The sequence below is a fragment of the Capra hircus genome, chromosome 19 (assembly GCF_001704415.2).
Source record: "Capra hircus breed San Clemente chromosome 19, ASM170441v1, whole genome shotgun sequence".
Lineage (NCBI taxonomy): Eukaryota > Metazoa > Chordata > Mammalia > Artiodactyla > Bovidae > Capra > Capra hircus.
Window position 1 is genome coordinate 14,445,450 of NC_030826.1, and position 27,745 is coordinate 14,473,194.

At 41.0% G+C, this 27,745-nt stretch overlaps 1 protein-coding gene across 1 annotated transcript; it reads left to right on the forward strand.

The window, feature by feature from the left end:
• Nucleotides 1,890-26,767, forward strand: SLFN11 (schlafen family member 11). The gene is made up of 5 exons (XM_005693205.3): nucleotides 1,890-2,002; nucleotides 12,028-13,100; nucleotides 14,281-14,409; nucleotides 23,538-24,261; nucleotides 24,578-26,767. Exons 2-5 carry the CDS (start codon nucleotides 12,041-12,043, stop codon nucleotides 25,359-25,361), a joined length of 2,697 nt encoding a protein of 898 aa, XP_005693262.2. The 5' UTR covers nucleotides 1,890-2,002; nucleotides 12,028-12,040; the 3' UTR covers nucleotides 25,362-26,767.

A 27,745-nucleotide genomic window follows, 5' to 3' on the forward strand; every position in this document is an offset into this window, starting at 1 on the left:
CTTCCCCACCCAGGGATGGAACCCAGGTCTCCTGCATTGCAGGTGGACTCTTTACTGTCTGAGCCACCTAGCAAGCCCCTATGGCAGCTATTAAGACATCTCCTGGTCGTTGCTGAGTTTTTCTCACTGGATGCTTCTTAAGTATTTATTTTAATATTTTAGTGATGCTTGCTGTTTCTGGGGTACTTGGTAGGTTGCATTGGTTTTTTACAATCAGATCATTACCTCCTCTGCCACATGTAGGCAATGTCCTGAAGTGATGATGCTCACCACGTTCAACCAGATTTGGTACCAACTGGCTTTGTGTGGCAATCTATAACACTAGCAATTTCTAGGACAATTCACCATCAATAGTGAGCCAAGAGATTGTGACAAGAGACAGGAAATATGGGCCAGGAGTTCCTGAACCTTGCAGGCCATAGAATTACCTGGGGATCTTAAAACTGCTTATTTAACTTATATGCAGAGTACATCATGAGAAACGCTGGGCTGGAAGAAGCACAAGTTGGAATCAAGATTGCTGGGAGAAATATCAATAACCTCAGATATGCAGATGACACCACCCTTATGGCAGAAAGTGAAGAGGAACTAAAAGGCCTCTTGATAAAAGTGAGAGAGGAGAGTGAAAAAGTTGGCTTAAAGCTCAACATTCAGAAAACAAAGATCATGGCATCTGGTCCCATCACTTCCTGGGAAAGAGATGGGGAAACAGTGGAAACTGTGAGACTTTATTGTTTTGGGCTCCAAAATCACTGCAGATGGTGATTGCAGCCCTGAAATTAAAAGACGCTTACTCCTTGAAAGGGAAGTTATGACCAACCTAGATAGCATATTCAAAAGCAGAGACATTACTTTGCTAACAAAGGTCCATCTAGTCAAGGCGATGGTTTTTCCAGTGGTCATGTATGGATGTGAGAGTTGGACTGTGAAGAAAGCTGAGCACCAAAGAATTGATGCTTTTGAACTGTGATGTTGGAGAAGACTCTTGAGAGTCCCTTGGACTGCAAGGAGGTCCAACCAGTCCATCCTAAAGGAGACCAGTCCTGGGTGTTCATTGGAAGGACTTGCTGAGGCTGAAATTCCAATGCTTTGGCCACCTCATCGGCAGAGTTGACTCATTGGAAAAGACCCTGATGCTGGGAGGGATTGGGGGCAGGAGGAGAAGGGGACGACAGAGGATGAGATGGCTGGATGGCATCACCGACTTGATGGACGTGAGTTGGGTGAACTCTGGGAGTTGGTGATGGACAGGGAGGCCTGGCGTGCTGTGATTCATGGGGTCACAAAGAGTCGGACACGACTGAGCAACTGAACTGACTGACTGACTATTTAATTCTTCATGAATCTGCTTTATTTTTGTTTGTTTGTTTTTTATATCCCCCTCTTTCTTTTTAAAATAAAAAAATTATTTTATTTGTAAATCGTTGGAATCTGCATTTTTTAAAAAAAGTGCTGAAAGATTCTGATGAGAAGCCAAGATTGGGAACTAATTTTGTTGTAGTGTAGAACCTGACAGCTGGAAATTTTTTTTTTCTTTCCTTACTTCAAGGATGATTAGCTTGAATAAACACATTGCCAGTCAGGTTCTTCTGCTTTTGAGATTTTAGTTGATTTCATTAGTGACAGTTTGAAGCATTGCTAGGCTTTTTTGTTTGTTTTTTTTTTGTCTTTGGGTGCTGTGCCCAAGCAGCTTGTGGGATTTTAGTTTCCACACCAAGGATTAAACCTGCATCCTCAGCAGGGAAAGTGCCGAGTCCCAACCTCTGGACTGCCAGGGAATTCCCCCTGGGTTTCCGGTTGTTTGAGTTTTTTTTTTTTCTCCGCCCCCTACTCCCCACACTTTAAATTCTGCCCCCATGTTTCAAGTTCACCAATTGGGAACCTGCCAAACCCTAAACCCTCATCTTCCACCCCCAGAGAGAGCCGAACACCAGGCCAGCGTGCTCATTTCTACTCCTGATCTTGCTGTGCGCCCCGGCCTGTTGTGTAACGTCCAGAGTCTGTAAGTAATCACTTTTAATTTTTTTTCTCAGAGGTTCCTGATGATTATTGCTGAAGAACTACATTGGTTATTGATAGACTGAGATGGTCAGAGAACACTGCCTCCTCATATCCTAAACTCAGTTCCCTCTAGTGCACAACACTTTTACTGAATATTAGGAGTGATCGCTAAATTCATATTGTAATAATTTTTGCAACCTGTAAAGATGGCTACCCAAAAGAAACCAAAAAATAGAATCCCAGGGGACTCTGATTTCCGTAAGCTATGGGAGAGGTTGCAGATCAATGTGCTAAGTAGGAGAAACTTACAACTTACTCAATACAAAACTAACAGTATTAGTCAATTCAGGAACAGGAAATCCAGCAACAATTTCAACTGGTTTCAACGGCAATTGTTGAGCTTACTTATAGAGGCTACTAGAAAAATTAAGTAAGAAAGTCAGTGAGGTGTACTGCTTAATTCTCTGTCTGGCTCTAGCACTGTTTTCTTTTCTATTGCATTAAACATTTCTCAAATAATACAGGCATAGTGTACAAAATAACATTCCCTCCCTCCCTCTCCCTCTTCCTTTCTGATTCCATTCCCTAGGGTGAAATCCTTAATAATAGTTTGATCTGTATCCAACAGAGTTTTCTGTAGCATTGCTCTCCTAGATGTTTAAAGTTTCAACGCAGAAGTAACACACTTTCAATTACTTATTAAAAAGACAAAGTCCTGCTGACTGACAGCCAACAGTCGGCTCTCTTTCTTGAGGTTGGGAAGGCAGCCATAAAGAGTCAAATGCCATCTAATTAGTTTTTTGAGAAATCGAAACCTAAAAGACAGGAGCACACTTAACTTGGTTTCAGGAAATTGAAACTTTAAAAAGGCGGGAACATTAAAATAGCGGGAACTTTAAAACGATGAGAACATTCTAGTTTCCTTTTTTAAAAAAATAAAAGCTTGGCATTTCTCCTGGGCTTGCTTTTGTGAAGCTGAGGATCCGTGAACAGGTCAGAACTCAGATATTTTTCTCTTCAGCACCCCAACCCTGAGACTACCTGGAGAGACTGGAGCCATGCCTGTTCAACAGAAAAGATGGGCTGGAGAAAAGACCAAAGAATGCTAAGATAAAAATCCACCCTGTGGAACCCAAAGCCAGTGCTCTGTGATAACATAGAGGGATGGGAAGGGGAGGGCTGTGGGAAGGGGCTATGAGAAGGAGGGGACATATGTATACCTATGGCTCATTCATGCTGGTGTATGGCAAAAGCCATCACAACACTGTAAAGTAATTGTCCTACAATTAATAAATGTATGTGTGTGTTAGTTGCTCAGTCGTGTCTGACTATTTGCGACCCCATGGACTGTAGCCCACCAGGCTCTTCTGTCCGTGGGATTCTCCAGGCAAGAATACTGGAGTGGGTTGCCATTTCCTTTTCAAAAAAAAAAAAAAAATATATATATATATATATATATATATATATATATATACACACAAACACACATATATAAATAAATTCACCCTGTGGCTAGAGACCCTTTCAGATCTACTTTAGACAAGAGAAACTGTGGTGAACATGTTATGCTCACATTTTTCTTAAGTGAAATAGACAGTGAAGAGAACTGGTCCTTTGATGGGACTTACCTTCCAGCTCAGGCCTGGGATATGGGATACAGGATTCCAGCCAGACACCCTGAGGTCTGAGACAGTGGTGGAGAGGATTGTGGGGTGGACAGATAACCAACTATCTGGAAGCAAGCTCTCAGATAGATCAGGGAGGAGCTAGAGCTTTGGCGGGAAGGGGTGACTGTCAGGATTTTCTGTCAGGTACCCAATGGGTTGATCTCTACGAAAAGGGTTTTGTTTTTCATGATATATACACACTTTTGTTTTTAGGAAAAACTTAAATGTTTTAGCCCAGAAGCTCGGACCTCGTTGGATTTCCCAGGTTATTTTTTGCAAGTGTGTTCAAAAGTTTGATTATTTTGTTTACCAACATTTATCAAAAGCACTGGGAATTAACTTGCCCAACTTTAACAAATTGCTTTTTCTAATCTTTTTTGGAGATGGGGAACAAACGAATGTATGATTATGAATAATGCAGCAAGTGGATGTTTGAAAAATATTTGCCAGTCTGTAATAGGAAAAAAGTCACCTGTGATAGTAGGTATATATTTTACTAGACATAGGCAACACCTACAGATGTTCTGAGTGTTTCCTAGAAATCAGTTGCCGCACTCATCTTTACAATATAAATATGCTTTTATCACTGCAGTCGTAGGTGATCTCTTAGAATTTACGTTTTTATTTACTTTTTGGCTGTGCTGTGAGGGCTTTCTCTAGTTGCAACGGGCGGGCACTACTCGTCCTTGCAGTGCGCAGGCCTCTCCGAGGCGGTGGCTTCTCTTTGGTGTACAGCATGGACCCTAGGGCACGCAGGTTTCAGGAGTTGTGAAACTGATCGGTGAAACACTTTAGGCGGGGCGCTGAAGAGCTCCCATACCACACTCCTTTATGTTCTCAGTGCAGAGAAGAGTTCAGGGAGAGCAAAGTGGTACATAAGAAGTGATTTATTAGAAAAGGCGCTTTGGAGGCTCAGAAGAGGGGGAGCAATAAGTGCTGTACCCTGAGAACTTACTGGGCTACAGTTTTATAATCAAAGGAAAAGTGAGGAAGGAGAGAACACCTTCTCTGTCTTTCTTGAGTAGGCATCATATTTTTATCATCAGTTCCTTCTCCAGGTTGAGCAGGAGAGTTTCCTTGTCCCTGCCTGGTCAGGCTAGGTCTACACATTCCTGGTTTTTCATGTGTGCAGAAAGAATGTGCTAGGGATCATTAGTGTCCTGAACTCACAGGGCAGGATGTGGGTCTCCTTGCCACCGCTGTTTTATTGTTTGAGGGCATGTCCCTTGCTTCTCTTGCATGAGTTCATTGTTAAGTAAACATGCTTGGTTTTATGGTTAAACTCACCTGCTCTCTTGAGTAATCATCAACTTGTGAGTCTCCCGTATTCTTTTATTTACAACCCCCTAGTGGAATTGACTATTTAATCACCTATTTTGTCCCTTCATTCTGTCCCTATCTGTTGCAGTGTGGGCTCAGTGGTTGCACCTCCTGGGTTCTAGAACATAGGCTCAGTAGTTTAGGCACATGGGTTTAGTTGCTCTGTGGCACGTGCGAACTTTCTGGATCAGGGATTTAACCCATGTCTTCTGCGCTGGCAGGCAGATTCTTTACCACTGAGCCATGAGGGAAGCCCTAACATGATTTTTTAGACCTCAATTAAATAAGGACAAATTACCAGAGACTGTGCCTACAGTCCTGACACGATGGAAAGGAAGAAGTCAAAGGAGGTAACTGAATCATGAACAGGATGTGGGCTTTATGGTTCTCTGGGTTGAGTCTCGCGCTGGGAAATACAAGATATCATAATGCCTGGGGCAGTCCTGTCTGAGGTTGTGGGTCTCCTCTCTCTAGGGTCTGTTTTGTTTTGTTTTTTTGGGGTGCTCACAACCTTCCCCATTCTATTCTTCCCCTTGGGCCCACATGCAGAGGCTCTACTTCCCTTCCTAGACTATAATTTTCAAATCTACACACATGCACACACACACACACACACACACACACACACAAACGCGCGCGCGCGCACTCAAAGAACACGTAGAGTGGTGAGGAGGGGAGGGTGGAGGAGCTGAAACGAAAGTGCTAAAAAAGGGGGATGGTCTGCAGCAGGCTAGCTCTGTTCAGTCCTTTGTTCTGTGCGCGGCCCGGCGGTATCTTAGGTTAGGGCTTTTCGCGTGGTAGCTATCCCCCAGCCTGGTTTGCTAGCCCAGGTTAGGTCGCTCTGATTGCCCTGGGGCATTCCGGCCGGTCCTTACTCTAAGCGCGGCAGCCCGCGCCTCCCTGCCCAGCCCCCGCTTGCTAGTGGCAGGTGCAGGCGTCTGCGCTGCTTCTCCGCTGGGGGAGTTACCATTGGGCTCGTAATCTGTTGGTTTTAATTATTTATTTTCCCTCCCAGTTATGTTGCCGTCTGTGCTTCCAAGGCTCGCCACAGACTCAGCCGTGAGAGTGTTTCCTGGTGTTTGGAAACTTCTCTCTTTTTAAGACTCCCTTCCAGGGAAGGAGCTCCGTCCCTACCACTTTTGTCTCTTTTTTTGTCTTTTATATTTTTTCCTACCTCCTTTCGAAGACACTGGGCTGCTCTTCTGGGTGCCTGATGTCCTCTGCCGGCATTCAAAAGTTGTTTTATGGTAATGACTCAGCGTTTAAATGTTCTTTTGATGAATTTGTGGGGGAGAAAGTGGTCTTCCCGTCCTATTTCTCCACCATCTCAGGACCGCCCCCCTGCAACTTGCTTTTTTAAACTCTGTATTTTGTTCTGACATCTATGTCATTCTGTGTGTTTTAGTTTATTCTCTTAAAGTGTTTCACAACATTCTTTTCAGTAAAATCACCATGTTCTATTTCCTTATTCTACTTTTGATAGACAGGCTACTTCCTAAACTTGGTGTTACAAATAGTGCTTAAAAAAAAAAGACTGTTCTTACCTCCTTACATACATTGTTTACCCATTCATCAGTTGAAAAACATCTTGGTTGCTTCCAAATTTTTGTAATCATGAGCAAAGCTACTATGAACATTCATGTGCAGGTTTTTGAGGATAGGTACTCAACTCTTTTGGGTATTGGAAGCATGGAGTCTTCACCACCACTGAGCTTCCGTGGAAATCCATGGCTCACAGCAAAATTGAGAGGAAAGTACAGACATTTCCCATATATCCCTTGCCCCTACACTGGCATTACCTTCGCATCATCGACACCCACCCCCCCCCACCCCTCCCCACCCCCCCCCCCCCGCAACACAGTGGTACATTTGTTACAATTGATGAACTTACATTGAAAGATCATGATCACTCAAAGTCCATAGCTTACTTTATGGTTCACGCTTGGTGTTCATTCCATAGTTTGGACAAATGTATAATGACATGACACGCAGCCACAACTATACTGTTATACAGAGTATTCCCACTGCCTCAAAAATCCTCTGTTCTCCACCTGTTTATCGTTCCCTTCCCACAACTCCTGACAACCACTGATATTTTCACTGTCTCTACAGTTTCGCCTTTTCCAGAATGTCTTATAGTTAAAACCGTACAGTATGTCCTTTCACATTGTCTTCCGTCACTTGGTAATATGCGTTTGAATTTCCTTTTTGTCTTTCCTGACTTGATGGCTCATTTCTTTTTAGCGTAGATAATATACCACTGTCTGGGTGTACCCGTTTGTTTACTCATTCAGGTGCTGAAGGACATTGACTGCTTCCAAGTTTGGGAAGTTATGAACAAAGCTGCTAAAAACATCTGTGTGCAGATTTTTGCATGTTGCTCCCTGTTTTAATCTAGGTTGAGAAGCAATTTGTCATAAACTCACAGTGAGTGGCTAGCTTTGGTTTCTATCTATTGGGTTAGGGAGGAAGAAAAACAGTTCAAATAATGGACTTGAGTTTCCATCAAATACCAGGTCCTTCAATTTATTTCTAAATATCTCTCAACTCTTTATTTCTCTTCATATCCAGAGTCACTAGTGGTACACACCACCATCTTTTCTCATTGGACTATTGAAATAGCATCCCCAAAGTTCTCTTCCACAATTACTCTAGTCTCTTCCAATTCATTCTCCACACTGAAGCTAGAAGGAACTTTGTAAAAAAAAAAAAAGTATATATATATATATATATATATATATATATATATATATATATATACACACACAGTACATCTGATGCTATGCCTTCCTGCTTAAAATCCTCCAATGGCTTCCCATTACCTTCAGGATCAAGTCTGAATCCTTAAAGGGGCCTGCCAGCCAATATACAGGTGACTCTTGGTCACCTGTCCAACCTCATGTCCTCCCTCTCTGTCCCTCCATCTTAGTGTTTCAGACAGTCCATCCTTTAACCTGATATATTCCTTCCTACTTCCTTCTGGAAAGTTTTTTCCACCCTTCTTCACCTAATTAACTCTTCACCTCATTTACATTCTTCAGATCTTAATTCAAAATATTACTTTTTCTAGAAAGCCTTCTCTGAACCCACCCCCCTTCCAGCTGCCATATAAGGACAGTTTCCATTCTAAGCACCCCCGGCATTCTGAACTGTCACTAATTCAACAGTGAGCTTCCGTAAGCAATGGGCATCTTGAGAGCAGGGACCAAGTTTGTTTTGTTCACCACTGTCTACTCTGGATTTAGCACAGTGACTGGCAAATAAGAGATGTCCACTAAACAGCTGTTAAGTAAATGCAGTATTGCTTATTATTAAGAATTGGGAGCAAGAGAAATGTTTAACGATAGAGAAATGTCCAGTTCATTAATATTATATGTACTGGATGAAAAGTTTTGTTGTCTTTAAAACATATAATTAGAAATATAATGACTTCAAAGGTTTACGTGTTAATGATAAAAGCAGAATGCAAAACTCTTCATCTCATGCTTACAATGTTTAAAAAAATCTGTAATATCATTAAGATCATAAGAGATAAAGGAAAAATAGGTGAAAGAATTATTGAGTGTCATAATGTTGTTCATGAAATATATGACAATACTGAATTTTGTAGCAGGCCGTAGTTTTTCATGTGTCAAACACTTTATATCTAATAATGTAGAAGTTATATGATTTTGAAATTTAAAAAATCTCACCAGTAAACACAATGGAGCCAGGCACTTAAAAGTTTTCCTTGTTATAACTCCCCTGATGCTTTTGTTCTGTTATCGATTTTTCTGAGCCTTCAATTTTTAAATCAAACCAATTTTGCTTTTTTGCCTATTTAAAAAGAAATCTACCAGACATTTCCCTTTATTGCTTTTCTTTCAGGTCTTAAAGGGAGAAGAAAATATTAGGAGTTCTCAAGCTTTCTATGCCATATAAAGTAATCCAGGCTTACTAGATAATAGAAGGCAGTTGCTGATATGATATCAGTTGCTGATATTAGTAGGCTTCCCAGGTGGCTCAGTGGTGACGAATCTGCCTGCCAATGCAGGAGACACGGGTTCAATTTCCCCGAGTGTGGAAGATCCCCTGGAGTAGGACATGGCAACTCACTCCAGTATTGTTGCCTGGAAAACTCCATGGACAGAGGAGCCTGGCTGCAGTCCATGGGGTCACAAAGAATTGGACTCAACTGAGCACACATACAAACACAATACTTGAGAGCAAATATCCATATGAATAAACATTAAAACTGTGAAGTCCAAATGCCTCCAATAGCATTTTGTGTAAATAACCTGACAAGAACACCTTAAAGATTATAAAATATCGAATAAGATATTTATAAATATAAAATATATCACAAGGAACCTATCAGACAAATGAGTAAGATTGTGAATGACCTGGCCTTCCAATAATTTACTGCTCAGAATTCTATTTCCTTGCCACACCTGTATCAACAACCCTTCTATTTGTTCAGAGAACTTTTTAAATAATAAAGATGCTAGGAGCTTGGGATTAACATACACACGCTACTATATATAGAATAGATAATTGACAAGGACCTAGTGTTTAGCACAGGGGACTCTACTCAATATTCTGTAATACCCTATATGGGAAAAGAATCTGAAAAAGAATAATATCTGTATATGTATAAGTGAGTCACTTTGCTGTACACCTGAAACTTACTCAACATTGTAAATCAACTATACTTCAATAAAATTTAAATAAACAAGATGCTAGCGGTTTATCTAAAAAACAAAAATCAAACAAGCAAAAAAGCAAAACAAATTAAAAAAATAACTCTCAATCTTGTTAATTAATCAAATAATTGCTTTTTAATTTTCCAACTTTCTTCTGCCTGTCCATCTGTTATTCCTGTTCTTTTGCGACCTGGTTCTTTTTCCTAAATTCTTTAAATGTTGATGCAAATCATTTTATTTAAATTCTCTCTCTTACCATGACAGACATTTAGGGCTATGAATTTTTCTCCGCATACCATTTAAACCACATCATGGTAATTTGATGGACCCTAAACCATAAATCTCCAATAGTCATATGTGTCTTTCACAGCAGTTAGTGTGCCCTTGGTGAGTGCCCATTAAATGTTTCCTGTGCTAAAAAAAATTAATAAATGAAATATTTCAATGTCATGCTTCAGTATATAATCAAGCAAAAGAAAAAAAATTACTGTCTAGGTTGCAACACAACCCTGAGTCTTAAGAGCTCTCTCCTCACTATGGTAGTGCTGAGTTTTGTTGATTTGCTCAATCACTCCCAAATATACGTTTTTTGACATCATAAAGTCTTAGAATCCATTATCCTTCTTTTTTCCCATTTCTCAGATCCACCCTTTGCCCTGGCCATCTTTGTTTTGTTAGAATGCATAGTCCAAAAATTCAACTACTTTGTTACTTCAAATTCATATGCCCTGCTGCTGCTGCTGTTAAGTCACTTCAGTCGTGTCCGACTCTGTGCGACCCCACAGATGGCAGCCCACCAGGCTCCCCCGTCCCTGGGATTCTCCAGGCAAGAACACTGGAGTGGGTTGCCATTTCCTTCTCCAATGCATGAAAGTGAAAAGTGAAAGTGAAGTCGCTCAGTCATGTCCAACCCTTAGCATGGACTGCAGCCCACCCGGCTCCTCCATCCATGGGATTTTCCAGGCAAGAGGACTGGAGTGGGGTGCCATTGCCTTCATATGCCCTACTCTCCTTTAAAAATTTTTGGAGGTAAAAGTTTTCTTTTTTATGTCATGAGTAATTTCAAATTTACAGGAAAAAAATAGAGAACAATATAATGAACACCAGTTTGTCCACCACCCAGCTAATGGATGAAATCAATTTTAAAACTTATTTAGACACTTTTCAAATATACACAGAGGTGGCGAGAAGGCGAGAATAGGAGAGTGAATCTCCATTTATCAATCACCCACCTTCAATAATCATTGATTTTTTTTTTTTTTTGCCAATAAGTGGTACTGCTAACCACTCAATTGCCCAAGCCAAAAATCCAGTTACTAAATTTTAATCCTTTCTCCTGATCTCTAGCTGGCCGATACAGAGACGTGTTAATTTTTATCAATATTTTCTAAATGTCTCTCAGAAATATTTACACTTCTTCATTCTCACAGCCCCTACCTACTGTGGCGCAGGCTACTATCATCTCTCTCTCTCATTCAGGTTACTGTGAAACTGTCCCTACTGGTTTACTCCTCTCTAATTAGTTCTCCATCTGTAAATAATGTGCCCTCTGCTCTTAAAAATTAATCATGCAATAAAATTTACTTTTGGGGTGTGCAGTTCTATGATTTCTAGCACATGGATTCATATAATTAGAACCGCAATCAGGATACAGAACAGTTTCATCACCCCAACAAACTCCACTGTGTTACCCCTTGTAGTGACCCCTTCCCTCCCCATAACCCTTGGCAACCATGGATCTGTTCCTCAGTAATGCATCTTTTACAATGTCTGTGTGCTCATGCCACTCCCTTCCTCAAAAGGCTTCTCGGGCTTTCTACTGTCGTAAGCCCTTTCCTGACTCTCAAGTCTCCTCTCACCGCTTCTCATCTCCCGTTCTCTGTCACTCGTTTTTTCTTTTTCAGCTCAGTGTAAACTTTAAAAAAGTTTTATTTTATTGAAGTATAGATGCTTCACAAAGTGATTCTGTTATACATGCTGCTGCTGCTGCTGCTGCCAAGTCGCTTCAGTCGTGTCCGATTCTGTGTGACCCCATAGACGGCAGCCCACCAGGCTCTGCCGTCCCTGGGATTCTCCAGGCAAGAACACTGGAGTGGGTTGCCATTTCCTTCTCCAATGCGTGAAAGGGAAAAGTGAAAGTGAAGTCGCTCAGTCATGTCCGACTCTTAGCAACCCCATGGACTGCAGCCTACCAGGCTCCTCCGTCTATGAAATTTTCCAAGCAAGAGTACTGGAGTGGGGTGCCATTGCCTTCTCTGTCCGTTATACATACTTTAAAATAAATTATTAAATGCATTTTTGTGTACTATGCAATCTACTTCTTCACCAACATGAGATATGTGTTTTAATGTTTTCAGTTGCAGAATAAACATGGAGAGACATTATTCACGTTTGGTGGTAGAATCATCTTACTCAGACTTGGTCATCAATGTGGGAAGAGTAACTCTTGGTGAAAGTAACAGAAAAAGGCTGCAGAAAGTTCAGAGAGAGAAAGAGAAGATGAAAGTGAGCCAGGCTGCATGTGCTTTATTAAACTCAGGAGGAGGAGTGATTCAACTGGAAATGGCAAACAACGATGAAAATCTTGTGGAGATGGGACTGGATTTAGAAGAAGCTTTGAGAACACTTATTCTGTTTTCAAATCTGCAAGCTTTCTTCGAGACAAAGCAACAAGGGAGTTGTTACTACATTTTTGTGAAGTCTTGGAGCAGCGACACTTTTCTTGAAAACACTTCTGTTAAGCCCCGCATTTGTAGCCTGAGTTCTTCGTTATACTGTAGATCCGGCACTTCTGTGTTTCTCATGGATTCAGGAAAAGCATTCCATTTCCTGAAAACCAAGAAAACAAATGCAAAAAGAACCTCAGGGAAAGAACCTTTTGGTGAAATTTTCAAGGTTATACATCCAGACGTCCGTGACGTGGATCCTACGTACTGTGTTTTTCAAAAAGACCATTTTGAACATGGTGAAGTCATGCCTTTTCCTGAGTCTCAATTCATAGAGTTTAAGCAGTTCGCTACAAAACACATTGAACAATATACGAAAGACACAATTTTAGAGTATATCCCTGCATTTGCGAACACTGAAGGAGGCTATCTTGTTATTGGCGTGGATGATAAAAGTAGGAAAGTTCTAGGATGTGCTAAAGAAAATGTTGACCGTGACTCTTTGAAAAAGAAAATAGAAGAAGCAATACAAAAATTATCTTGTGTCCATTTTTGCCAATCTCAATGCCAGATAGATTTCACAGTCAAAATCTTGGATGTGTTAGCCAAGGGAGAGCTATATGGCTATGCTTGTGTAATCGGAGTGAAGCGATTCTGTGGTGCAGTGTTCTCGGGCGTTCCCAGTTCCTGGATGGTGAAGGGTAACGATGTTTGCAGCCTGACAACTGAGGAATGGCTAAGCATGATGATGGATACAGATCCAGGTAAGATGGAAAAAACTCTCTTCTTGTCTTTTCTGCCTCTTCAGAAACTCCAATTAAAAATATTTGCCATGACTTTGACTTCTCACATCCATCAAACTCTGTGTTTTTTTAATCTTCAAGTATCCTACTTTCCAAACAGGAGAAAATTTGGCTGGGTGATGAGAAGCCTGAGTCCAGTGTCTTATAATGGGCAATTTCCCACATCAGATGAAAAGAAAATTTAGGGGGGGGGTGGTGATTGCCTTGCAGTGGTGTATTGGAACTGACTCTTGCTGTTTATTAAGATTTATTAAATTTTCAGGATTGTTGTGAGCCAGTTGTTAAACAGTCATTATTAAAAATCAAGTTATACAGTTCCATAAATTATATTTAAAACAAATGTAGTAAATAAAAAACCCAGTTACTTATAATACTACATTTTAAGATGATGCGTGCAAGGGTATTTACATCTATTGTATCTGCATGCTGCTGCTGCTGCTGCTGCTAAGTCACTTCAATCGTGTCCGACTCTGTGTGACCCCATAGACGGCAGCCCACCAGACACCCCTGTGCCTGGGATTCTCCAGGCAAAAACACTGGAGTGGGTTGCCATTTCCTTCTCCAATGCATGAAAGTGAAAAGTGAAAGTGAAGTAGCTCAGTCATGTCCGACTCTTAGCAACTCCATGGACTGCAGCCTGCCAGGCTCCTCTGTCCATGGGATTTTCCAGGAGAGAGTACTGGAGTGGGGTGCCATTGCGTTCTCCATCTGCATGATAGAATTACTCTAAAATGATATGTTATGATGCATGTTTCCCCGACTCTCCATTTAGTGACATCATATTGGTAGCTTAAAATTGTCCATGGTGGGAATATTTACACCACAGAAAAGTGTACTAAAAGAATGTGCTATGTACCATAGAAGAAATAAAAACAAAATGCTATTGAGATACAGAGAGTGGAGACTTATATTGAATGGATACACATTCAAACTTCCAGATAACATCTCTCTATGATGGATTTGGGAACTTTCATATTTGATAAAGGCACTTGTCCATACAGGGTGAATGGGGTGTTATCTTGCTATTATGTCTCAAGTCATGCCTAGAGAGCCATACGATACACCCACTCATATAAAGTCTTTTTCAGTGGTGAAGAGATGAACTATGTCAGAATAACATGAATTTCCTTTCTTTGTTAAGATCTTACACAGCTGTGCAAAGACTTTGAATCTCAGCTGAGTCTGTCTAACAGCCCTCCTCAGAGCAGACCAGTGTACTCCAAGAAAGGTCTGGAACATAAGAAGGAGCTCCAACAACTCTTATTTCCAGGTAGCAACAATGGTTTGCCTACTTGACACCAGCCAGTTTCTGTGTTAGTAGAAGGGAGATAAACTGTTATGTTTGTTAAAGTCCTGGAAGTACACTCTGCAAAGCCCATGTGTACAAGGTAATAGTGCTACAAACATATTGATGATAAATAGTTTAGAGATGGACCCTCACTGGTCTCATTCACTGAGGCAGTATCATGTATAGAATCCAGGAACATTATTACCCTTAAAGACATTTTGGTCTTTTTCTTAAATAGGACTGATCATCAGTATTTCTGGTTAATTTTAAAAGTACGGATAGCTGGTTCCACACTCCAGATTTCATAAATTAAAATATCTGAAGACAGAACCTTATAATGTTCATTTTTTGAAGCTATTCACAGTATTCTGACCCTCATCCATATTGGGAACTTTTGATCTGGTTGAATTAGAGGTACACATTGAACTAACAGCAAAAAAACCACCCTCCTCTACCAAATTTACCAGAGGAGTGCCAGTTATGAATATGAACATATGAGATTTAAATCAAGATGGAACACAAAACAAATATAATGAAGATCAATTACAACATGCATAAGCATGTTTGGGTTTGCTGCTGCTGCTGCTGCTAAGTCGATTCAGTCGTGTCCGACTCTGCAGACCACCAGGCTCCCCCGTCCCTGGGATTCTCCAGGCAAGAACACTGGAGTGGGTTGCCAGTTCCTTCTCCAATGCATGAAAGGAAAAGTGGAAATGAAATGGCTCAGTGGTGTCTGACTCTTAGCGACCCCGCGGACTGCAGCCTACCAGGCTCTTCCATCCATGGGATTTTCCAGGCAAATGTTTGGGTTTAGAACAGCGCAAAATCGTGTTTCAGGACCAAGGATAGCATCTGTTCTTATTCCTCGCTCCCAACACATTAGGCTTTACCTGCGAGTCCATTGCTGTCCTCTTTCTATACTTTTGGAGAGGAAAAACCACTTGATCAGCTATATGCAGAAAGTTAATGGCTTATCTGGCATTAGAATCTGATGCATAAATGTCCTTTTGTTGTTTAGTCGCTAAGTCGTGTCCAACTTTTTTGCCACTTCACAGACAGTAGCCTGCCAGGCTCCTCTGTCCATGGGATTCTCCAGGCAAGAATACTAGAGTAGGTTGTCATTTCCTCTTCCAGGGAATCTTCCTGACCCAGGGATAGAACCTGAGTCTCTTGCATTGGCTGGCAGATTCTTTACCACTGAGCCACCAGGGAAGCGTCCTATGTATGTGGAAATGTCTATCGAGGACCATTAAGTTAATAGATAATGACGTTCCAATTAAGATTTCTTTTTCACCTTACCTAATTGAGCTCTTTGCATTCATTTGCATATCAATTTATATTTTACTAATTGTCCACAATAAACAGGACTAAACTAAGAATAAACATAAACATTGATAATTATTTTTTTTAATTCAATAAATTCTATTTTAGTAGAGCTTATTAACATTGAATAAACCATATCTAAAAACAAAACACTGGGCTTTATGCTCATAGAGTGATAACCTATTATTCTGGTATAAAAAATAAATTTTCCGGGAATCATACCAAACATTTGAAGAACAGACACTATTCAACTTATTCCAGAGTCATATAAAAGAGGAAAATTCCCAGGTTATTTTAAATTGGAGTAACAGTAATTGCAAAACTTGACAGAGATAGCATACAAAAGGAAAACTCAGACTAATCTTCCTTATGAATGAAAATGCAAAGACAGAACTCCAGAAATGAAAGGATGGATCAACATTAAGAGAGTAATTATTATAATCCACCATTTCTTCATACAGAAAATTTTACGATTGTCCTCTTATATACTGAAAAAGCATTTGAAAAGCATGAATATACATTTTAATTTTTAGAAGACGATAAAATAGGAACCCATAGATATTTCTTTGACATTATATTTATATCTATGTATTGATGTCTATATCTATCAATATCCCCCAAAGACCATTATGTTAATAGGGAGATATGAGAAGCATTCTATTAAATTTGGGAAGAAAAGCATCATGTGCACCACTGCAATTTTTGTGCAGTATTAATTAGCCAGTGCCATTAAATAAGAGAAAGAAATTAAAGGGATAAAAACTGAGGAACATAGGACCATATTCAAGAGAATCCAATGAAAAACTATTATAAACAATAGAGAATTTGGACTGAATACCAATAGTTATATTAATAGCATTATATGAAGCACATGTCAAAATTAATATGCAAAAATTCAGTTTCCTAATATAACAAACAATCAAAGAAAATGCCCAATTTTCAATAGCAACAAAAAATTCAAATATCTAAGATAAGCTGATCTGAGAAAAAATTTTAAATAATATTGAAGGACACAGAAGAAAAATAAAATGGAAACACATGTTATATTTTTGAAGGGAAGAAAGCTGTCAATTTTCTCTGTTATTTTATAAACTTAGTGAGATATCAATTTTAAAATAACCAAGAGGTTAACTTAACTTCACTGGAACTTAAAGTTCCAGTGAAAAAATAAGTAAGACCCAGGAAATAAAAATCTGAAAAAGGAGGGCACTCCAGATATGAAATCACTATAAAGTCTCAAATAGAAACAGAGTTATACTGGCATATAATTAGATCAAGGGTACAGAATAGAAGATCTGAAAATAGATGTAAACACATATCAGAATTTAGTTCATGATGGAACTGGTCTCTCAACTAAGGGAGAAGAATGGGGATGCTTCAATAGAGACATTGGGATAACTGGGTGGTGATTTATTTTTAAAAAGATAGATTCACGATTTATACTATATACCAACATAAACTCTAAATCAATGAAGAATTAAAAAAAAATCAAAGCCATAAGTGTTCTAGAAGAGTACATTCATAAATGCCTTTATGCTCTTGGCATGAGGATTAGAACAATCAAGATTCAAAATCCAGAAGCCATGAAAATATACTGATACAATGATTACATTAAAAAAATAAGCAGTGTACGTGGCTAAAACAACCAAGTACAAAGTCAAAGGGCCATTGACCAGCTAGGAAAAATATTTGCAACTGATATTACAGGGGGCCAGTGTCTCTCATATATAAAGAGCTTCCAAAAGTTGATAAGGATAAAGAACAACTTAACAGAAAAATCAAAGTAGTTCAGAGCAAATAAAATTCAAATGGCTTTCAAACATTTGAAAAGATGCCTAACAGTAATCAAAATAAGAGACGTAAATTTAAACAAGCTATCATTTGTATCTACTGGATTGTAAAAAAAAAATCTGATATTATCACTTGTATGCTATACTGCTATTTCACGGCATTTGTATGCTATGCTATGCAAGTCTTCCCATTCATTACTGGCAGGGATACCTATTGGTACAACTATGGAGGACAATTTGGCAATATCTACCAGAAGGATGGATGTATTTACCCATTTACCTAGTAATCCCACTGCTGGGACTTTTAAAATTATTATTATTATGGCCATACCACATGGCCTGTGGGATCTTAGTTCCCTGACTAGGGATCAAATCCAGGCCCTCGGCAGTGAAAGTGCTGAGTCTTAATCACTGGACTGCCAGGGAGTTCCTGGGAGTTTATACTTTAGGTTACCTGTGTGCACACTAAATGTCCAAGTCTATGTTCAAGGTTACTCATTGTAATGGGCTTCCCAGGTGGCTCAGTGGTAAAGAATCTGCCTACCAATGCAGAAGACATGGTTTGATCTCTGTGTAGGGAAGATCCCCTGTAGGAGGAAATGGCAACACACTCCAGAATTCTTGCCTGGGAAATCCCATAGACAGAGGAGCCTGGCGGACTACAGTCCACAGGGTCTCAAAGAGTCAGACACGACTGAGGATCGAGTGAATGAGAGTGCACTCATTATAATATTCTTGTAATAGCAAGAAGTTGAGACAGGGATTTCCTTGGTGGTCCAGTGGTTGAGAGCCTGCCTTGTAGCACTGGGGTTGCAAGTTCCATCTCTGGTCCGGGAACCAGGATTTCACATGCCATGGAGCACCTGGAGAATCCATGGTTTGCAATGAAAGGTCCCACATTCTGCATCTAGGACCCTTCACAGCTAGGTAAATAAATATTTATTTTTAAAAAGTTGGAGCAAACACGCAAGAACCCATCAACAGGGACTTACGTCACATTCATAAGATGGCACGTTAGACAAATGTGGAAAAAAAATAAGGAAGTTCTTGGGACTTGTATAGAAAGATCTCCCACACATATTGCTGGGCAAAAAGACGTGAGGGCTGAACAAAAGGGGGAAATATTGACTTGTATTTGCATGAAGAAGTTTTGGAAGAATAGGTGAGGAACCAGCAAAAAAAAAAAAAAAAAAAAAAAGTCTGTGTTAGGGGAGTAGGATGGAGTTGAAGAGGGAGGAAAAGAGCAAACAGGAGTAGAAGTGTTTTGGTATTTGGACTATGGGGATGTATCACCTAGTTAGAACTATTTTTTAAAGCAAATTTTCATTTTCAGAGTCTGCTATTATTAGATTCTGATCTCAACGTGGTAAATAATCAGTTCAGTTTCAGTTTTGCAGTGGGAGTCCAGATACTATGGATAGGGAAATCCACTATTGATTGACAATAGTTTAGCTTCAGATTAAACACTATAAATGTCTCTTGAAAAAAATGTAATGACTGTCTCTAATTTTGTCCGTGCCTGGCATTATGGGTACTGGAGAAAGTCAGGGGTTAGAGTACTGGATCAGATCCGGCCAGCCCCAAACGATCTCCATCCTGGTGTCTTGGAACTGTTAGGTGCCCTCACCTGATTTCTTATAGTTGGAAAAACCATCAGTCCAGATACTTCAGGGATCTGTGTTTAACGATTTCCCTAGACCATCTACTGCACAGCACAGGGAACTCTGCTTAATATTGTGCAACAGCCTAAATGGGAGAAGGTTTTGAAAAGGAATAGACACTAGACATGTGTATATTTGTGTAAAAGAATCACTTTGCTGTGTACCTGAAGCTAACACATTGTTAATCAACTCTAATATAAAGTACTCTTAAAAATATTTACTTATTGGACTTCCCAGTGGTGCAGTGATTAAGAATTCACCGATGACACAGAGGACTTGGGTTTGATCCCTTGTCTGGGAAGATTCCGCATGCCACGGAGCAACTGAGCCCGGCACAATTGCTGAAGCCCGTGTGCCTAGAGCCTGTGCTCTGCAACTAGAGACGCCATCAAGATAAGAAGCCAGCATACCACAGCTAGAGAGTAGCCTCTGCAACTAGGAAAAACCTGTGCACAGCAATGAAGACCCAATGCAATCAAAAATAAATTAATACATTTACTTTTAAATTTTATTTATTTAAGCTGCACTGGGTTGCAGCATGTGGACTTTCAGTTGTCTTACGCTTGTTTGCAGGATCTAGTTCCCCAACCAGGGATTGAACCTGGGCCTCCTGCATTGGGAGTGCCCAGTCTTACCCACCGGGCCACTAGGGACTCCCTAATATAAACTAAAAAAAACCACATTCACACACATACACAAAAGATTTCCCTAGATCCATGGTGAGATTAGTGCTTAGTATGGATATGAAGTTCTGTAAGAACCCTGAGGAGAGAAAAAGCATGGGGGTTCTGGAAGGACTGGAAGGACTAAAATGTCAAAAGTAGAGGTTTTTTTTGGAATTCCCTTGCTTTTTCTAAGATCCAGCCAGGTCTTAGATGTGGCACACAGATTCTTCCACCTTTGTTGTACCATGTGGGATCTAGCGCCCCCACCAAGGAATCCACCTGCAATATGGGAGACCTGGGTTTGATCCCTGGGTTGGGAAGATCCCTTGGAGAAGGGAACTGCCGGGGTCCAGCCCCGGTGGATCCAGGGAATTCGAAGGTGGGAACGGCGTCAGCGTCTTTGGAAAAATACATATTTAATTACAGATATATAGAGAGATTAGAAACGGATAGTGTAGTAGGAGATAGTGTAGTGGAGAAAAGGAGGCTGAATCCAGATGGGAATTCAGCCAGAGAAACGGGAGCAAGAAGGAAGCGACATGGGGGAATCAGTCTTTCCAGAAACTGATCCGATTTCTTTATTTTGGGGTTTGCTTATATACCTTTTGTTACACATAGGGATGAATACAGAGTCACGCGGAGGTCAGCAGTCCTGACCTTTATCAAAATCAGGTGCTTCACATAAATGTATAAAAAAGGTCTTAGGAATATTACATCATCTTCTGGCCATGAGTGAGACCTGCTGACATTTTATGATCCTTTCTTTCTGATAACCAAAAAACTTATTTCTTCCAAGGGTGTTTTTTCTTAAGCCAGGCACCACCCTCCAAATAAAGTTACATTCCTACAGGGTGAGGGTGTAGTGAGTTACAATCAAGAAAGGAATCTATTTAACCCAAGGTTAACATGATTAATCTTAAAGGTTAATACTTATTTCTCCTATATGCTTAAAGGTTAATACTTATTTCTCCTATATGTTAGTTATATTCATCATAAGGGTAGGGAACATGGAGATTTAGTAGCAAACATCAGCCCAACAAATGAAAATCCTTTCACCAATGTTCCCCTTAAGATCTATTTAGTCTTAAGATAGTGATAAAGTTACATTTTTACATAACAAGGACACAGTGATTTATAACAAAGCACAGTGATCTATTACAAAAGAGAAAATCCATTAACTCAAAAAGTCTAGTATTGCTAACATCAAAAACTACTATATTTCCTTTTCTATATTCCAAATACATTGATTAATATATTCCCAGGTGCCTAAGGATATGGAGGCCTGGCGGCAATCATTGACTCAACAAGAAGAAAAAGCCCTATGCTAATTAAGACTCTCAAAATACTCCAAGACTCTCTGTGCTGTTTATGGTTAAGAGGTAGTAAACAATCATGTGGCAGGAGTATGGATAATCCTGTCACACAAGCTAGTCTGTCGGCAGAGAGGTTTGACCTGAGACACCCTTGTCCCACCCAGAGCAGGGAATTAGTAGCAATTATTGACACAACAAATGAAAAACCGTTCACCAATATAATTCCTAACCAACCCGCTATACTAATAATTTCCAACTCCCCAAAAGAATTTGCCTTTAGTAAGTCTAAAACATCTCGTGCCTCTCAGGTTGGGAGGCTGTAAACAATCACATGTGGCCTGACGAACCTATACAGGCAGGCTAGATAACCTTCAGAGGTGTCCGTAAGCTGAAACGCTCTTGTCACGCCCAGGAATTTTTATTGCCTTGGAGCTGCACGTTTACTCCTTCTCCGAGAGAAATGGTTATGGGGGAGAGCCCCCCGTAAAGTCAGAGGTGTAGGTGAGAGCATAAAACAGACTCTGGTTTTGGGGTAGATGCTCAGGAACAGGGGATATCCTGAGGCTTGATCACGCCTTTGTGTATGCCAAGCCTCCTTCCTCATGACCTTTGCCATGGGCGGAGTTCCTCACGCTGGCCCCCAGCAGGGAACAGCTACCCACTCCAGTATTCTGGCCTGGAGAATTCTATGGACAGTACAGTCCATGGGGTTGCAGATTTGGACACGACTGAGCGACTTTCACTTTCACTTTCAAAAGTAGAGGAGGGCATTCGAGTCTCAGGGCACACCTACACAAAGGCACAGAGGCCCCAAGTCACATGGAGAGTGGTAACTACTCTGGTGCACATGGAGTGGTTGACATTTTATTGGTACCTTTATTGGTACCTAGTCTGGCCCTATCATTGATTAAGTGCCATGTAGAATATCAAAGAAATGGAAGGGACACATTGTCTCCACATAATTTCCTTGGGAAGCATATCCCGTTATGTAATTAAAGAAAAATAACAGCTATTTGATGAGGAGGTACTATGAACATCAAATGCTTTAGTGACATGCTCCACTTAGCAGCAGGGGTAGTCTGAGTGGCTTGTAGGGCTGTGCAGTAGAGACAGCGAGAGGGTCTGGTGTCTGAGACACCCCTGGGTCCAGCCTTTGGCTCTGCCACTTCCCAGTGATGTGACCATGGGCCAGGCACTTGACCTGTTCGAGTTCCCATTTCCTCATATGAAAAAGAGAACAGTCAGTATATCTGCCTTGCAAAATTGTGAGAACCATAGATGCATGTCAATTCCCGGGTATAATCAACAAATGATGTGTTTCCTTATTTTATACTTCTTTTGGTTTGGTTTCTAAAGCTGCATGTTAAAATGTATCCTTATATCTTCCTTAAATGCATCCAAAGATGCATGTTTCCCCCCATCTTTTAAATATCTATTTATTTAGTTTTAGCTGTGATGGGTCTTGTTGCTGTTCAGGCTTTTCTTTAGTTGTGGCAAGGAACAATAAACAACCACCAATGAAATATGGGTAATTTCACTGGAAATCAACACTACAGATCCAGGTTCTAGAATGTGATCTGATGCCACCACCACAAAATAACAACAGTCTCTTCATTCCTCCCCCCACCTCTTTGGAACAGATGATTATCAACATAAGTTTAAAACCCTACCGGGCAAAGTTTATTGTCATGTCACAACATTGCTCCTTGCTCCCTCATGTCAAAGGAAGACTCTTTGCTATGGATGCAGTCTTATATAGATCTGTGGGTGAGTGATGCTTCAGCAGAGTTATCTCGGAGTCTAATCTCAGGGTCTCCCAGTGCAGGGCTGCATGGAGTTTCCTGCTAGCAAAGTTCTCATGGCTCCATCTTCTCCACTGATATTTAATGACCACCTTCTTCTTGGAAGGGCTCTTCCTACTTCCATCAGTGGGGACTGTTCAGGGGCATTTCGAGATTCAGGTGCTTTAAGAGTAGCAAGGGAAAGAATAATTTCTCAGTCAGCTACAGTGAGCACACACTTTATGCCATTTCATTCATTCCTCACTGTAAGAGATGTGCTGTTTTTGTAAACGTGGATTTGTTTGTTTTACAGATGAGGGAACAGTCTTAGGTTAAGAAATTTACCAGGGTCATAAACATAATAAGCACATAGGCTCAGATGAAGTGTGCCAGACTGTCAAGGCTTCTTTTTCTTCACTGTAATATAATAATATTGGCAAAAGAATGTATATAAAATATGTGATTTATAATAATAAGATTAAAATCTAAGTATAAGTATTTAGCAATTTTGATTAATTACAGTTAATCATAAAAGTGTGACCTTTGCCCTTAAACGTATAATCTTTTCCATATCTAGTGACATCAGAAGGTCTGAAATACACCCCTGAATCTCTCCAGGAGGAACTGTTCTCGCAGAATGAAGGTTTGAAGGAATTAATAACTAGGCAAATAGACCCATTCTCCCAGGGAATTTTAATCCTTTCTACAAGCTGGGCTGTGGACCTGAACTTGGAAGAGAAGCAAGGAGTTGTCTGTGATGCTCTGCTGATAGCGCAGAACAGGCCGCCCATTCTCTACACCATCCTCAGGGAGCAAGACGTAGAGGGGCGGTCCTATTGCACTCGCACCGCCTTCACTCTGAAGCAGAAGCTGGTGAACGTGGGAGGCTACACTGGAAATCTGTGTATCACGACCAAGGTCCTCCACCTGAGTCTCAAGAGCAGTGCACAGTCCTCGGCGGGTTCAGGCTCTGTGATTGATTACCCCAGTTCCTATCACCTCGCAGACACTCAGCAAATGGAAGCTTTGCTGCAGTCCCTTGTGATCGTCTTGCTTGGCTTCCGGTCTCTCTTGAGTGACCAGCTCGGCTGTGAGGTTTTAAATCTGCTCACAGCCAAGCAGTATAAGATCTTCTCAAAAAACCTCCGCAAGAGCAAAGAGTTGTTTATCCATGGCTTACCTGGCTCAGGGAAGACGATCATGGCCATAAACATCATGGAGAAGATCAGGAACACGTTTCACTGTGAGACAAATGAAATTCTCTACATTTGTGAGAACAAGCCTTTGAGGAATTCTATCAGGTAAGCAGTTGGATTTTTTTTTTTTTTTTTGGCTGTACTACATGGCTTAAGGGGATTGAATCCAGGCCCATCACATCAAAAGGGCCGAGTTCTAATCTTTGGATGGCCAGGGAAGTCCCAAGCAGCGTGATCTTATTGTCACCAAATGAGGTTCTATCTAAATTCACTCCACATCCCCGACAACCTGAATCACCTTGTTTCTTGAGAGTAAGATGGTAAAATGATCTGTGGCAACAATACTGTTTTGTAGGAGTATGATCATTTTCCTCCTTTACTGACTCAAGAGAAAACCGGGATGTGTCTTTAATTTTCACAGGGGCAAAAATATCTGCCAGGCAGTGACCCGGAAGAGCTTCATGAAACATGACTTTAGTCACATTCAACACATCATCATCGATGAAGCTCAGAATTTCCGCACTGAAGATGGGGATTGGTATAGAAAGGCGAAAACCATCACTCAGAGAGACGTGGATTGCCCAAGAATTCTCTGGATCTTTCTGGACTACTTTCAGACCAGCCACGTGGAGCGCATCGGCCTCCCTGTTCTCTCAGCCCAGTATCCAAGGGAAGAGCTCACCAGAGTGGTACGCAATGCAGGTCAAATAGCAGGATACGTCCAATATATATTGCAGAAGGTCAGGAAAAATCCTCCTTGTAACATCCCCCATGAGCCCCTGAAGATGTGTCTTGAAGCTAAATGGGCTAGGGATGTGCAGGGAACCTTAAATCTTAAGAAGAACTTAACTCCGAATGCAATAGTGACGCATGTGGCAGACACATGCAAGCTTCTCTTTGAAAGGGGCTATTCTCCCAAGGATGTTGCTGTGCTTGTGAGCACCACAAAAGATGTGGAGAAATACCGGCAGAAGCTCTTGCAAACAATGAGGGATAAAGGGATAGAGTGTCTCACCAATGAGAGTGACGTGAGGGGTGATCACATGGTGTTGGACAGTGTCCGAAGATTCTCAGGTCTGGAAAGGAGCATTGTGTTTGGGATCCATCCAAGCACCGTGGAGCCGGCTATCTTATACAACATTCTAGTCTGTCTGGCATCCAGAGCGAATCAACAGCTACATATTCTGTGGCAGCGTGACGTTTAAGAAGAATTCCAAACCAAAACAGGATGAGGCGATTTGCTCTGTCAGTATCCATGGGTGGCAATCTGATTGGTATTGGAAGAAACCTGTCTTTTCCATTCATGGGTCAGCTAGAGATTTGGGCAGAGCTGACATACAGAATCTGGAACTTCCCTCTCTGGCTCTCTCCTTTCAGGGATTCCTCCCCAAACTCCTTCTGGCAGCTATTGTCCCAAACTCTGCCCCTGATACTTCCAACCAGAAGGATAGTGGTTTTCTAAAGGAGCTTTAATCACCCTGCACAGTGCAGACTGTGACCTGCCCTATGGCTAAAAGCCATAAAAATAATACATTCGTCCTGTGGCCATTGTTTCTTCCAAGTCTGGACACTTATAATGTATTAAAAAAATTTTTGTCCAGGATCTTTAGTTAATCTGCAGAAGGGTGGTCTGGTTGGAACTACTTGGCCAAATTAAAAGCAGAATTCTTGTTTCCAGAATTCTTTTTTTTTTTTTTTTTGCATTACATTATAATTTATTACCCCAAAGAAACCCTGCATTTGAATAGCACTTCTCACTTCTTCTGTCTCTTTCTCTGTCCATACACAAACATGAGGTCATGTGAACACAGAGAGAGATGGTGGCCACTTCCAAGTCAAGAGAAGAGGCTCCAGGATGAGACAACTCCTACTGACACCATGATCTTCAATTCTCAGCATCTAGAACTTTGTGAAATAAATTTCTGTTCTTTAAGCCACCCAGTCTGTGGCATTTTCTTATTACATCCTGGGCAGACTAACATAGCCACAGAATTATTCTTCTAACTAAAACACTGATACTTAATAGTGTTAGTATTAGCTGGCTGAGTCATGTCCAACTCTTTGCAATCCCATGGACTATAGCTCACCAGGCTCCTCTAACCATGGAATTCTCCAGGCAAGAATACTGGAGTGGGTAGCTATTCCCTTCAGGGGATCTTTCCGACCCAGGGATCGAACCCAGGCCTCCCGCATCACAGGCAGATTCTTCACCATCTAAGCCACCAGGGAAGCCCTGCCACTTAATGACGCTAATGCATTTCTTATTTTCTGTCTATACAAAACATTTGAAAAATGTTTCTGGTCCAAAAGTAACCACAAAATATTTGTACAACTAATGGAAATTTAAAACATTACATGACTAATATTCCACTTATTACTAGTCCTATACTACTCCCCTTCTCCCATATTATAAGTTACGAATTTTTCTTTCTCCTGTTTGTGCTCGCACATGAAATTCCACCCTCTTGACTTGAGACTGTGGGCTCTTCTAACTTCAGCAAAATAAGGAAAAAATGTTCTTTCTTTCTGACTGCATGAAATCACCTACAACACTGCACCAAATAGTTATCCTTGTAAATGCTGTTTCTAATAAAACTGGTTTTGTAAGGTCCTTGGATTTGAGTTGCAATGTCTGAGAAAGTAACTTTAAAAATCTAATTCTGGAGCAAAGCCTGCCACCATGTCCTGCCCACTGTCCACTGCACACAGTGGGGTATCTCTCCAGAAACTTGCTTCAGACCTGTAAACTCCCCCATCCATTAAACCATTGGTGTCTCTGTTGCTGACTTCAGGCTGTTTCTTCAGTCTTGAAGCTGGGCAAGCACAGGCATTGCAGGCCTGAGGGTGCAGTCCAGTAACTGGTGGAGCCAACCAAGGAACCGAAGAAACTCCCACTAGTGCCAAGGTGTTGGAAAAGACAGGATGGGGAATGGAAAGCTGCAGGGACTGTCCATGAGACTGTGGGGCCTGGAAGTTGTAGTGGTAATCCTGGGGTGTCTGTCCTTGCTGAAGGGGGGCCACCAAGCAATCTGGAGAGCAATGGCCTCTAATGGCTCTGCTATTGTATCAGAGTGAGCCTTTTGTAATTGGCAAAGCTATCTTTCAAGAAGGATTTGGTATTACTCTTGTGCCTCTGAGATGTAAATGATCTATCTGGGCTCTCTGGAACTTTAATCTTACATGACCTCTAATGGGAAATAGATGGGGAAACAGTGGAAACAGTGTCAGACTTTATTATTTTGGGCTCCAAAATCACTACAGATGGTGATTGCAGCCATGAAATTAAAAAGACACTTACTCCTTGGAAGGAAAGTTATGACCAACCTAGATAGCATATTCAAAAGCAGAGACATTACTTTGCCAACAAAGGTCTGTCTAGTCAAGGCTATGGTTTTTTCTGTGGTCATGTATGGATGTGAGAGCTGGACTGTGAAGAAACCTGAGTGCCGAAGAATTGATGCTTTTGAACTGTGGTGTTGGAGAAGACTCTTGAGAGTCCCTTGGACTGCAAGGAGATCCAACCAGTCCATTCTAAAGGATATCAGTCCTGGGTGTTCATTAGAATGACTGATGCTGAAGCTGAAACTCC